Genomic DNA, 14,682 nt, shown 5'->3' on the forward strand with positions numbered 1-14,682 from the left:
CTAATGTATTGTTCAGTGCCCTTGTTTCCTTCTTCATTTTCTGTCTAATTAATATGTCTGTTAATGTGAATGGTGTGTTCAAGTCTCCTAAAATAAATGAGTTGTAATCATTTCACCTTTTAATTTTGTTAGTATTTGTTTTACATATTTAGGTGCTCCTGTGTTGGGTGCATAGATATTTATAACGGTTATAGCCTCTTACTGGACTGACCCCTTCATCATTATGTAATGTCCTTGTTTATCTCTTGTTACTTTCTTTGTTTTGAAGTCTGTTTTGTCTGATATAAGTACTGCTACTCCTGCTTTTTTCTCCCTATTATTTGCATGAAGTATTTTTTTCTATCCCTTCACTTTCAGTCTGTGTATGTCTTTGGGTCTGAAATGAGTCTATTGTAGGTTGCATACAGATGCGTCTTGTTTCTTTATTCTGTCACTCTGTCTTTTGATTGGTACATTCAGTCCATTTACATTTAAGTTAATTATCCATAGGTATGTACTTATTACCATTTTATTAACTATTTTTTGGTTGTTTTTATAGTTCCTCTCTTCCTCTCTTATACTCTTCTCTTGTTACTTGAGGCATATCTTTAGTCTTGTGATTGGGTTTCACTTTTGTAAGTTCTTGTTTACCTATTACAGACTTTAGGTTTGTGATTACCTTATGGCTCAAGGATATCTTCCTAGCTATATAACAAACTAAATACTTCTTTTTTCTTCTTCTTCACCACATTTTGTGTATCAAATGTCATAATCTGCATTTTTTTGTGTATCTTAACTGATTTTGTGTATAGTTGGTTTTACTACTTTTTTTAATTTCATACTTACTTGGTATGTAATTAGCCTACTATGTTTACTGTGGGATTATTTTCACTGGTGAAAACTACTTAGGTTTAGGAATATTTTAATCTATAGAAGTCTCCTTAACATATCCTGTAATGCTAATTTAGTGGTTATAAATTCCTTGAGCCTTCATTTACCTGGGAAATATTTAATCTCCCCTTCAAATCTGAATGATAATCTTGTTGGGTAGAGGATTTTTGGTTGAAGGTTCTTCTGTTTCAATACATTAATATTTCATGCCACTCCCTTCCGGCCTGTAGTTTCTGCTGAGAAGTCTGCTGATAGCTTGATGGGGTTTCCTTTGTAAGTATTCTTTTTCTTTCTCTGGCTGCTCTCAATACTTCCTCCTTATCCTTAAATTTTCCCTATAATTATTATGTCTCCTGGTGTTATCTTCCTGGGATTCCTTTTGTTATGGGCTCTCTGTGCTTTCCAGGACCTATGTGTCTATTTCCTTCCCCTTACTGGGGAAGTTTTTGGCAATTATTTCCTCAGAGACTTCCTATCCCTTTGTCTCTCTCTTCTCCTTCTAGTACCCCTATTATGAGAAATTTTTTCATTTGGAGTTGTCACACAGCTCTCTGAACATTCTTTCATTCCTAGAGATTTTTATTCTCTCTGTTCCTCACCTTCCTTGCATTCCTGTTCTCTAATTTCCATCTCACTGATTGTCTCCTCTACTTACAGTAATCTATTATTCATTCCCTCCATTCTATATTTCATTTCATTTACTGTATTCTTCAGCTCCAAGTGGTTCTTTTTCAGCTCTTGTGTCTATTTGGTATGAAGTCCTTCCTGAGGTCTTCAATACTTTTCTGCAGGCCAATGAGCATATTTCTGACTTTTACTTTGAAGTATTTATCAAGAGGATTGGTGGTCTCCATTTCATTTAGCCCTCTTTATATAGTATCTTTGTAGTTTTGTTTAGAAAATATTCCTTTGACTCCTCATTTTCACAGGATTTTTGTTTCTTCCTTTGAGATAGGTGGATCTGCTCTGCTCCCTGACTAGAGTAATGGCTTTATCAAGAAGGCATCCTGTGGTGCCCAAAAGCTCAAGACTACTCCCTAGTGCTTGGCTCTCCTTTGTAGTGGAGCCCTAGTTGCTGTTGATGGGCAATGGCCAGGCCTCCTTTCTGTCTGTCTGCCTACAGTGGTCTATTGCAGCCTACTGATTCCAGCAGTTTGGCTCAGCTGGACCTTTGTGATCAGAGCAATGGCTTCTGCTGGGATTATTGTGGCTGGGGCTGCCCTCTGCCTGCCCTGTAGCAGTGGCACATCTGCTGGGTTAATGGGGTAGGCAGGACAGTTACTTGGTTCTGGGTCAGGGTGAGTCACACAGTCATATTGTTTTTATTACTTATAGCTCTGCAATATAGTTTGAAATTGGGAAATGTGATGCCTCCAATTTGTTCCTATTTCTCAAGATTGTTTTAGCCATTTGGGGTCTTTTATAATTTTATATTTTTTTTAGATTTTTATTTCTATTTCTGTGAAGAATGCTATTGGGATTTTGATAGGGATTGTATTTAATCTGTAAATTACTTTTGGTAATAGGGACATTTTAATATTAATTCTTAAAATCCATGAGGATGAAATATCTTTCCATGTATTTGTGTCTTCTTCAATTTCCTTCATCAATATCTTACAGTTTCAGTGTAAAGGCCTTTCATGTCCTTGATTAAATTTATTCCTAGGTATTTTATTCTTTTTGATGCAATGTAAATGAAATTGTTTCTTTAATTTTGTATGCTGCAATTTTACTGAATTCACTTATTAGTTTTAACAGTTTTCAGTGGAATTTTTCAGGTGTTCTACATATAGATTATCATTTGCAAATAGAGACAGTTTACTTCTTACTTACCAATTTGGATGCCATTCTTTTCATTTCCTTGCCTGATTTTTCTGGTTGATTTCTGGTACTGTATTGAATAAAAGTGCACAAGTGGGTGTCTTTTTCTTGTTCCTAATCTTCCAGGAAAATTTCTTGAGGTATGTTCCCTCTGCACCCACTTTGTTGAGAGTTTTTATAAAAATCAATGATGAATTTTGTCATATGATTTTTCTGCATCTGTTGAGATGGTCATGATTTTCATCCTTTAGTATGTTACGTAGCATGTCATATTGATAGATTTGTGGATTTTGACCCATCCTTGCATCTGAAATAAATCCCGCTTAATTATGGGATCAATATATGTTCTAATGTATTATTGGATTGGGTTTGCTAATATTTTGTGGAGGACTTTTGAATCTATATCCATCAGTTATATTGACCTGTTATTTTTTTGTAGTATCCTTATTTGGTTTTGTTATCAGGGTAATGCTGGCCTCAAGAACTGAGTTTGGAAATATTCCTTTCTCTTCTATTTTTTTTTTAAAGTTTGGAAAAGTTTGGTATTAATTCTTCTTTACATGTTTGGTAGAACTACCAGTACAGGTGTCTGGTGCTCAACTTTTGTATGTTGGGAGGTTTTTGATTACCAGTTCAGTCTCCTACCAATAGTAATTGGTCTGTTCATATTTTCTATTTCTTCGTCATTCAGTTTTGATTGTATGTTTCTAGGAATTTCTCCATTTCTTCTAGATTGTTAAATTTGTTGGCATATAATTGTTCATAGTAGTCCCTTAATGATATTTTGTGTTTCTGTGGTAGCTTTTATAACACCTTTTCTTTTATTTATGATTTTACAAGCATACCTCAGAGATATTGCAGGTTCACCTCCAGACCACCACCGTAAAGTATCATGATAAATGCTAACCACCATCTGAACTTACAGAAATTCATGTTTTTGTTGGTGGAGGGTCTTGCCGTGATGTAGATGGTTGTTGGCTGAGTAGGGTGATGACTGATGAAGTTTTGGGTAGCTGTAGAAATTTCTTAAAATAAGACAACAGTGAAGTTTGAAGAGCCACATCAATTGGTTCTTCCTTTCATGGAGGATTCCTCTGTACCATGTGATGCTGTTTGTTAGTGTTTTACTCACAGAACTTCTTTCAAAATTGGAGTCCATCATTTCAAGCCCTGTCACTGCTTTATCAATTATGTTTATGTAATAGTCTAAAACCTTTGCTGTCATTTCACCAGTCTTCACAGAATCTTCACCAGGAGTAGATTTTATCTCAAGAAACCTTTTTCTTTGCTCAACCATAAGAAGCAATTCTTATTCAACCCATTCAAGTTTTATTATGAGATTGCAGCAATTCAGTCAGGCTTTCCTTCTAATTCTAGATGTCTTGCTATATCTACCACATCTGTAGTTACTTCCTCAGCTGAAATTTTGAACCCTAAAAAGTCATCCAGGAGGGTTAAAATCAACTTCTTCCAAGAAGAGAATCAAACTCCTCTTAATATTGACCTTTAGACCTTTTTCCTTGAATCATGGATGTTCTTAATGGCATCTAAAATGGCAAATTATTTTCCGAAGTTTTTAATTTGCTTTGCCCAGATGCATCAGATGAGTCACTATCTATGGCAGCTGTAGCCTTATGGAATATATTTCTTAAATAATAAGACTTGAAAGTCAGAATTACCATTTGATCCACAGGCTACAGGGTGGATATTTTGTTAGCAGGCATGAAAACAACATTCATTTCCTTATACATCTCCATCAGAGCTCTTGGTTTTACTGAGCAATTAGGTCTCAACAGTGGGCTTAAAATATTCACTAATCGAAGTTGTAAACAGATGTGCTGTCATCTAGGCTTTACCATAATTCTCAAGGGCCCTAGGAATTTTCAGAATGGTCATTAAGCATTGGCTTCAACTTACAGTCACCAACTGCATTATTCCCTAAGCCAGGAACTGACTTCTCTCTAGCTATGAAAGTCCTAGATATCATCGTCTTCCAATAAAAGGCTGTTTTGTCTACATGGAAAATCTGTTGTTTAGTGTAGTCACCCTCATTGATTATTAGTTAGATCTTCTGGATAACTTGCTGCAGCTTCTCCATCAGTACTTGCTGCTTTACCATGCACTTTGATGTTATCAGTATGGCTTCTTTCCTTACACCTCATGAACCAACCTCTGCTATTTCCCAACTTTTCTTCTGTAGTTTCCTCACCTCTCTCAGCCTTCATTGAATTGAATAGAATTAGGGCCTTGCTCTAGATCAGGCTTTAGCTTAAGGAAATGTGTAGTTGATTTGATCCTCTAATCAGACCACTAAAAGTTTCAACTTCAATAAGGCTATTTCACTTTCTCATCATTTGGGTTTTCACAGAAGTGGCACTTTTAATTTTCTTCAAGAACTTTTCCTTTGCATTCACAAGTTGGCTAAGTGTTTTCAAGAAGCCTAGCTTTTAACTATTTCAGCTTTCATATGCCTTCCTCGTTAAGCTTAATCATTTCTAGCTTTTGATTTAAAGTGAGAGATTTGACTTTTCCTTTCACTTGAATATTTAGAGGCTATTGTAGGGGTATGAATTGGCCTCATTTCAGTATATCCATGTCTTAAGGAAGAGGGAAGCCCAAGGAGAAGGAGAGTGATAGGGGGGCTGCCAGTCAGTGAGAGCACTGAGAACACGAGAACACACAGCATTCATCAGTTCAGTTTGCCATCTTATATGGGGGTGGTTAATGGTGCCCCAAAACAATTACAATACTAACATCAAAGATCACTGATCACAGATCACCATAACAAAAAAATTATAGAAAGTTTGAAATGTTGTGAGAATTACCAACATATGACATAGATACCAAGTGAGAAAATATTGACAAATGGAACAGATAGACTTGCTTAATGTACTCAATGCAAGATTCCTGCCACAGACCTTTAAATTGTAAAAAAAAAATCTTCAAAGCACAATTAAGTGAAGCACAATAAAGCAGGGTATTCCTGTGTTTGTGTCCTCTTATTTCTTGGGTAGTTTAGCTAAGAGTTTGTCAATACTGTTTATCTTTTTTAAAAAATCTTAGTTTTTCTTATCTTTTCTAGTTTTTTAGTCTCCATTTATTTCTGCTCTGATCTTTGTTTTTTCCTTTTTTCTGTTAACTTTTGGCTGTTTTTTTCTTTTTTTAATTCCTTGAGGTATAAAGTTAAGGTACAATTTGTGATCTTTTTTCTTGATGCAAGCACTTATCCTTATGAACTTCCCTTATAGAATTGCTTTTGCTGCCTCTCCAAAGTTTTGATATATTTCCATTTTCAGTGGTGTGAAGCTGCTTTTTATTTTTTTAATTTCCTCTTTGATTTCTTCATTGACCCTTTTGGTCTTTGGTAGCATGTTGTTTAGTCTCCATATATTTGGTTTTTCTCCAGTTTTCTTCTTGTAATTGATTTATTTCATACTATTTTGGTTGGAAAAGATGCTTGATATGATTTGATTCTTCTTAAATTTTAAGACTTGTTTTATGGCCTACTATATGATCTATGTGCTGGAGGTATTTTCCATGTGTACTTGAGAAAGTGCTACTTTTGGGTAGAATGATTTCTACATATCTATTAAGTCCATCTGTTCTAGCATGTCATTTAAGGCAAATGTTTCCTTGATTTTCTGTATGGATGATTGATGCATTGCTGAAAGTAGGTATTTAAAATCCACTGCTATTATTGTTTTGCTGTCTATTTCTTCCTTTAGGTCTGTTAATATTTGCTTAACGTATTTGGGTGGGTACATAAATATTTGTGTTATATCCTCTTGTTGGACTGACTCCTTTATCATTATGTAATGATGTGTTTTTGTTTCTGATTAGTCTTTGTTTTAAAGTTTATTTTGTCTAATAAAGTTATAGCTACCTGAGCTTTCTTTGGTTTCATTTGCATGGAATATATTTTTTTACCACTTCACTTTCAGTCTACGTGTCCTTACATCTGAAGTGAGTCTCTTGCAGGTAGCATATAGATGTGTTGATGGCCATTAGTTTTGAACTCTTTATCAGATAAAGCATTCATCTCTGTTTCATTAAGGTTCTTTCCTGAGGTTTTATCTTGTGTTTTGACTTAAAATTTGTTCCTCTGCTTCTTCATTTTCTTCAATTCTCTGTGTTGGTTTCTATCCATTGGATAAAGCAGTCCCTTCTCCCAGTCTTGAAGTTTTACTCGCTTTGTACACAAAGCATATGAACCTTTTCTTTCAACCCTACGCTGTCTCTTGTTTGTATTTCAAACCTTTGTGATTATTGAAGCAGCCTACTTTGATTTTAGTGGCTTCCAGTAGGCCAAAGTGTTCCAAGACATGTCAGTGTCTCAGAGGGAATGATCTCAGTCAACCCCTATATTCAGGCTGCTTGTAAGATGGACCCTCAGGCAGCAGCTTTTAAAGTATGCAAATGTGCATCTCACAGGGGAACACTGGGCAATGGGTGTCTGTCTGCTCCCTGTGCACTGAGACCTGGGTTGATAGCCAGTTAAGAACTTTTTGTTTACTACCTTCTTGTTGAACCTATGAACTCAAGGCCCACTGGCCACAGAGTGAGGTGATCAGGTGGCCTCCTCTGCATGACACCTGTAAAACCTGGGGCCCCAGATGTATAGACAAGCTCCTTTCTGTGAGATACTGGCCACTTGGAGCAAGGCAGAGGAAAAGCACAAAGACAGTGCCCACCAGCCTCTGTGGTCTCCACAGAGTATTTTAGTAAGCCCCTAGATGTATGTTAAATTGGATGTCTTCCCCTCAGGTCTTAGCTTTTAAGACATGCAAGTAGGCCTCTTTTGTAGAAAGACGGGGTGCATTTCCATGTGCTGTCTCAGTGCTGTGCCCTGGAGGTTAGCCAGGGTGAGTCCATGCGAGCCATTTAAGAACTGTTACTCATTTTGTTCTAACCTTGTCGGTGGGTCTGGTGGATGCACACCCTGTTGGTTTTCAAAGCTAGACATCTCAGGGGCCCATTACTCAGTGCAGATCTTAAAATTTGGGATACTAAATGTAGGGTTCAAACTGTTGGGGATTGAGTTTGTTTTCCTGGGTTCTTGACCTGCCAAAACAAAGAACGGAAGGCCAGAGATACAGTAGTGAAGCAGAGTAAAAGTTTGATCTGAATAAACTCCAAGAGAGGAGCACACTAGCGTGAAGGTAGACAAAGGCAGGTTTACTTGAATAAAGCAGAGAGGAAGCAAAAGCAGAGGGAAGAAAGGGAAGCTCACTGAACTTCTACTTGGCATAGGGTATGATCCCCTGCCAACTCCTAAAGCCAGGGTCACCTGGCATCCAGTGTCCACTTGGATTTGCAAGGCATAGGAACTGAGTCCCTACCACCTCAGGATATAGGGGAGCCATATATTACTGGATGGAGTGAGATTATGTTCTGAGAACTTCCCAAAGGCAAAGAAAAGAGATATTCAGGCAGGCTACTAAGGAGCATGATCGTATAGCCGCAGTTCCATCAGGTCACCCAGCAAATTGCAAGCCCCAGATTAAAGATCTCAGCAGCTCCTCCCTAATCTGAATTGGACAGACAGTGACACACGAAGAAAGGTGAGTGCAGGCAACCTCAGAGAGGAGGAGGGCTTAAGGGTACAGGGTCTGGAGTTTTATAGGGCTTTTTTGGGTAAGGATCAGTGTAAGGCATGATGTGTACAGGTGATTCATAATTCCTTTGAAGTTTTGTCTTAAGAATAGGATTATTTAGGTGACTCTGTTGGTTTGGGACTTTAGCATTCTTTGTCCACATAGGTTTATTTACACTTCTGAGGTGTGTCTCCTGCCCTGGTTAAAAAGGTACTTAAAGGCTGGAGAAAGAGGGAACAAAACAGCATTATAGGTTAAGTTAAATAATAAACTGGGCCTTTTAGGAGGCTGAGTAGATTTTGCAGTGGTATGATTTAATTAATACAATGAAGACATGGGCTGTGCTCCCATACTTTTCTTTATCTGGGGAATATCCAGACATTCTAAGTTACTCCTGGCCTTTGGAACTTCAACTAATTAACTCATTACCTCTGTTAAATCCTTTCTGGCTCTCTACTGGTTAACACTTTGAGTCCCTTTTAGTGGACTGTACTGGCTTTATGGTCTCTCTACCATGCTGTCTATTTTTCTGTCTAACGAAATCTTTTGGTCCTGAGGGAGGAGCTGAGGACTGTGCATTCCCTCCTGATTCTGGGTCACTGCACCAGGGGTAGCATTTATGGCAAGACTGTGTCTCATCTGTTCCTATATATTTTGATTTGGTTTTTCTTGTTTGCCTGATGTGTAGGAGTTGCTCAGCTAGTTTTAGGTTTCATTCAGAGGGAATTATTCCATATGTAACTGCAGATTCAGTGTGTCCATGGCAAGAGGTGAGTTCAGTACTCTCCTATATTACCATTTTGAACTGGAAATCTCTTTCCCTCTTAAGTTAGACAATAATGTTAAATTATTTCATCTTCATTTTGTGGGTCAAACAACAAAGGCAGAGATAGTTTGTAATCCTTGTACAAGATCACGCAGATAGTAAAGGTCACAACTAGGATTTGATCTCTGAAGGAGGATCCTTTGAACCAGTATGAAGTCTCTTGAAGCTTTTGAAGCCTTAATAGAGTGAACTAATAAAAGGACAATTCTAGGGGTTGTTTCAATCACACTGTTGACACGAGCTATTGTTTTTTTCTTGTACAACCATAATGCCATTGGATAAAAATCAGTGTTGAATGGTTAAGTTATAGTATAAATGAAAATATCATACAGCTTGGACATTTTCTTAGCTCATTTACATATTAGTTCACTTAATTATAGTGGTTTGTTCTAATGTTACCTGAGCTTTAAATAGTGTTTAAAAGCTAGTCTGTGTAATTGTGGCTGGCTCTTTTTCCATAGTATACCTCGTCATGCTGAGAATGTGAGATAAGATCCCTTTTCCCTGTCAGTAATTTCAGTTGCCAATCCCTAAAACAATAACACAGAGAAACTTACTAAAAGTGTTTTTTTTCCCCAAAACAAGGGTGCTTCAGAAATGAATAACTGTAGAACAGCCAATGTCTGTCTCTTGAGTACTTTATTTGTTATAAGTACAAGTCAAATACCACAAGATGGCACCTTCTTACTTTCAACATCTATGATTACAAACAATTATCTGCATAAAATGGTTTCAGCTTTTTAATGTGTTGTTTTCGGTATTATTGAAACCTTATAAAAGCAAGACTTCCTACAAACAGGATCAGTGTTTGATGTATAGTAAATGAGGTCAGATAATTAAATTCAGAAAAAAGAATTTATAAATATTCAGATAAGAAAATTGAAATTACAAAAGCAGAGTTTGTCATCATTAAACTGAATTACAACTGTGTGTGATTAATGCCATATCTACATGGTCTAAGTTTTAGTTAAAATACAGTCTCAGTAATCAAATAATCTACCTTGTTCTCTAGTGTAATCACCTATTTCATTCAGAAACAACCTAGCTTTCACCTAGTCCAGCAATTACTCACACTCCATTTTTTTTCCCCCAATAAATGCAACAGTGCCATTATTCCCTGGCTATGAAACAAAATACAATATTTAAAGGTAAAAACTCAGAGAATTTCTGAAATGGTAACCCATTCTTTCTGTTTGTGAAAATAGGCAATCCAATTTGAAAGTCTCTGAACCAATGTAAGCGCTAGAAAACTCAGTGTTGAAGTATGGGAATAAGGATGTGCACTAATATAGTGCATAACAATGCAGTGTTAGACTCATCATTTACAGTAAATGCCTTGATTGGACTTTCCTCCAGATTGTCATGCTGCTGAAGATAAAGTTTACTGAAGTCTGTGGGAACTCATCATATTTTCTTCCTCCCATTTCCAAACAGGAAGAGAGGGGTTTTCAGGACTCTTGGGAAAATCAAAAAATTAAACACACCCACAAACAACTTGAAAGCAAAATGGCAGACCTAATAATCCTTGACTCCATGTCCAAGTGAAGTTGAGGCAATATTACTTCTTTTGCAATATTTGTATTCTGCCCAATATATCACATCATGAGATTCCTCAAAAAACTGAGAAGTCTGAGAGCTACAAAAGAGAAAGTGGTTAAGGCAGCTGATGTCTACATTTGGGTTTCTTTTTCAGGTTACATGTCTAAGTCTCCATCGTAGGCTAAGGTCAGAGGCTTCTGTTGGGGAGGTGTGCTTTGATGAGGTTTTGGCTTCTTGCTGCAAAAGGAAAAGAATACCTTGTGTAAAGGAAGATCACTGATCTCTGTTTCACCAGCCAGAGACAATTGTGAGGTACAGAAATTGAAGTTGTTAAATGACAAACGATTTATTTTTCTGGATTGGTGGGGGTTCCTCTTGAATGCTTGTGTACTTGAACCACATTTTAAGTGGGGGTTCCTCTTGAATGCTTGTATACTTGAACCACATTTTAAGGAGAAGCTGTTGTCTTTTCAAAATCTTAAAAATGGTTTAGTGCAAACAAGGAACTCGGTAGTGGGCTGTTTTCTTGTTCTTGCTTAGATGCAGTAATGCAAACATCTGCTACTCGCTAATTTCTAAGCTATGACCTTCATATCACAGATGTTTAACATTATAAGCAGCTGGAGCAGCCAGACTCCCCTGCCCTGGTCTTGTTTTTAAGTCACCACACTTCTGCTCTGGCCTGAAACCTGACAGTTAGATGCCAAGTCAGGGGAGTCAGGAAAATTTCACTGATTTCTGTGCCGTGTGAAGCCTTTCTCACCTGGTCTGTTTTACCTGAGGGCAACAACTTTGCCAGGTCAGGTAGGGCTGCCATCCCTCTTCAGAGAGAGAGAAGCTAAAGTTTGGTAACAGTTCCAAATTATACAGGGACAAAATAACCTGCATTATGCCCCTTGATTCTTAGTTTGGGTGAATCCCTATGTTCATGAGTCTCAATTTATGTTCATGAATATTTATAGTTTGAATTCTACCACACACTGCCACACCTCCCATACTATCTCCTTTCCCTCCTCAATGCTTTACTTTGCTGTCCCTTCGGAGTCCAGAAATCTTTAGGGTGGCCCTCGCCATCAGAGAGCTACCTCCCTCCCTGTCTCCAAATTTCTCTACTACTTACAGTAGCATCGATTATTAATAAGATGCATCCAAAGGGCCAAGCCCTACGGAGTATTTTGCATTTTTCTGATTTCCTGTTTCCCACGTCCTTCCCACTTCTCAAAAGGGTAGTTATTGTATAATTATCTGAATAACATTCAATTTAACTGTCTATGTTAACATGTAAGTTCATTCCAGTGGCTCCAGTAATGTTGCTGGATCCAGGCTTTAGCACAGAGCCTGAATCTAGCTTGAAATGGGGTCCTGAGCACACTGAGGTGCAGTATTTAAAAAATACTAACAAATCTCACAAATAACAGCTTGGGGCCACTTGGAAGTGGTCATGGGGTTGTCTTGCAGTCAAAAAGTACAAGGAAGGTCACCTGAAATGATTATTGAGGTCTTCTGCCTCCTACATCTCCTGGCTTTCTGGGCAGAGGGGGAGAGGAGGGAGGAAAAGTAGCACTTCCAAACAGAGTTTTTGGCAAGCCACTCTTAACTGGCATTTGCTAAGGGCTGTTAGGCAAAGAAAAAAATAGGAAGAAGGCTAGAGCTGGCTGGATCTCTATGACGAGACAGTGATTTGCCTGGAAGATATCTATATTTGGCCAGCCTCTGTGAGCTGGGCCTGGAAAATCTTCAGCATTAGATTTTTTTATGAGTTTCTGTGTATGGAATTAGGAAAATCATGTTTACCTCAGGAAAATAAAGAGGACTTCTAATAGGTAGAGGGAGGCCTTGGATCCCTGGGGGCCACAGGGTGTGTGGGGTAGTTGTAATGAAGACCACCTTTATCAGAAGTCATTTCATATTGTGTAACCTGTCAACTGACAGATACTAAAGTCATAGCTTTGAATGTGTGAGATCTAAGAACTTAATGGAGTTTACAAGTTCTCTGATGTTGGCAAAATGATATGGTGGCAGGATGCCGGGTGGCAGTGGCTATACAAAGCTGCTCATCTAGCTAAGAAGAGCCCTGAGAGGAAGAGCTGAGTCACAGGGCTCTCCTTGGCAACGCCAGCAAGTAGGAGACTTGTGTTTAGTGGCCTCTGCGCCATTTCCTTTCGCCCTTACTGATACTCATTTTTCCCTTGAGAAATAAGGTTTTCTTAAAGCTTTTCTCCTCAACTCTAGTATCAGAAAAGGTATCACACTATTCCTTCCCGTTGGACTGACGTGTAGCCTCCTAACTTCCTAACAGAGCACCCTTGACAGCGACCAAGAGTGCCTAATATTTACTCTTGAAGTTACTAGCCTCATAACTTCCTAACGGGGCACTCTTGACAGCTACCACCAGTTTTAGAGTAGGCATAAGTCATTCAATTATGCAACCCTGGCTCTGTAAGAGATCATTGACTGACACATTTTAAAGTAAACTCTTCTACAATCATTTACATTTTAGTAAAGGATAAACCCATTAAGCCAGAAAAGTGAGCTCATTTTGAACTGACAGGCAAACTGCTAACATTTCTCAGCCCCACTGAATTCAAGCTGTGTGGACCTATCCCAGGCCAGTAGAGATGAAATAGTTTAATGAAAACTATAAATTGTCTTTTGTTATGGCACTGCTCTGGAGGGCCGAGCCTCTAGAACTAGGGGCAAACTCTCAAAGTTGAGAAGAATGTGAGCTCACTTGCTTCATTGTGCTGGGCAAAGCAGAATGGCTGTAGTTATCTGCAGTAACTCCCTGGCTATGTCCAGATGAACTAATTGCAAGCTCACCCAATGGTTGCCCCTCTAAATGGCCTCATGTTTCTTTATTGCCAGAGGAACTGGGGCATCCATACTATTTCAAAAATTCCAAAAACAAATCATAGCTGTGTCTGAATGAAGTCTTCCTTAGGAAGACTATTTTTCTATATTTTCTCAAAAGCATTTCCAAGTTTTGTTATAAGTTCCTTTCATCTAAAGTATACACCTAAGACCTGTCATATTGTAGCAGTTCTCTTGTCCTGAGCCTTTTTATTTTGGGGAGAAAATATAAGCTCTCCACAAGCGTCATCCTCTAACTCTCTACAAGCTATTTACTAAAAGTACATGCTGTGAAAGTGTCCATTTGGATTCTGTAGGCAGCTCACATGCATGTAGCAGGAAATAGTGTATATTTTGGTATCAATAGGTACATTCCCAGGTTTATAGCTTACTTAGGAAACTAGGAACCTTTAAAAAAAATATGTGCAAGCTATAGACACTATGAAGAGTGTTTTAGGACCACAAAGGGTAAAGAAACTACAGAGATCAGAAAACCAGTGGAAAGAGCATGTACTCTGGGATTAGGCAAACTTTGAGGTGATTTTTGCTAGGCTGATAACTTCAAGTAAGTACTTTTCTGAGGATTACTTACTTTTTCTTTAAAATGGGGATAATAACAACTTGCCTAAAGTTATTGTGAGTACTGAATAAGGCAACCTGAGTATAGTACCTGTATAGGAAATACCTTGACACAGATATTTCCCTGACATTTGTCTCTAAAAATCATGGGCAATAATAAATTATATTTTTACTTATCTACTCTTTATTTGCTCAATTACTATTTATCAGATTTGTGCTCTGAAAAACAGATTTTACCCCTTACTTACTCCCTGCTGCCCCAGTAACCTTGGGTTTGACAGAGGAGAAAGATGTTTACAAGGCCAGCATAGAGTAAATGCCACAGAGGTGCAGGCATGCACAAGCTATTCCAGACTGACAGAAAAATGTTGGCATTTGAGTTTCACTGGGAAGAACTGGTAGAATGCCAATAGCTGATGAATAATTCATTCTAGATGAACAGCATATAAGGACTATACTATGAAAGCAGAAGCCTCCTTGCAAAATTAGAAGGTACCATCCTAAGGGTCCTAATATAAGGTTACTTCTCCCCAAAAATTTATCCTTCAGAAAGATGCTGTAGCCTTATAGTCAAACTTTATAGATCTTTCATATTAGGAGGAG

General features: G+C 38.0%; 1 protein-coding gene and 1 pseudogene across 1 annotated transcript in view; both read right to left on the reverse strand.

The window, feature by feature from the left end:
* Positions 1-3,620: 3,620 nt before the first annotated feature.
* Positions 3,621-5,272, reverse strand: LOC130684466 (tigger transposable element-derived protein 1-like; annotated as a pseudogene).
* Positions 5,273-9,742: 4,470 nt separating this feature from the next.
* The window catches only part of THSD7B (thrombospondin type 1 domain containing 7B), a 918,476-nt gene continuing 913,536 nt past the window's right edge, over positions 9,743-14,682 (reverse strand). The window contains exon 28 of the mRNA XM_036886655.2: positions 9,743-10,887. Within this exon, the coding sequence (XP_036742550.2) occupies positions 10,806-10,887 (82 nt within the window). The 3' untranslated portion in view covers positions 9,743-10,805. The remainder of the gene's footprint in view (positions 10,888-14,682) is intronic.

Source organism: Manis pentadactyla, chromosome 8 (assembly GCF_030020395.1).
Source record: "Manis pentadactyla isolate mManPen7 chromosome 8, mManPen7.hap1, whole genome shotgun sequence".
NCBI classification, from domain to species: domain Eukaryota; kingdom Metazoa; phylum Chordata; class Mammalia; order Pholidota; family Manidae; genus Manis; species Manis pentadactyla.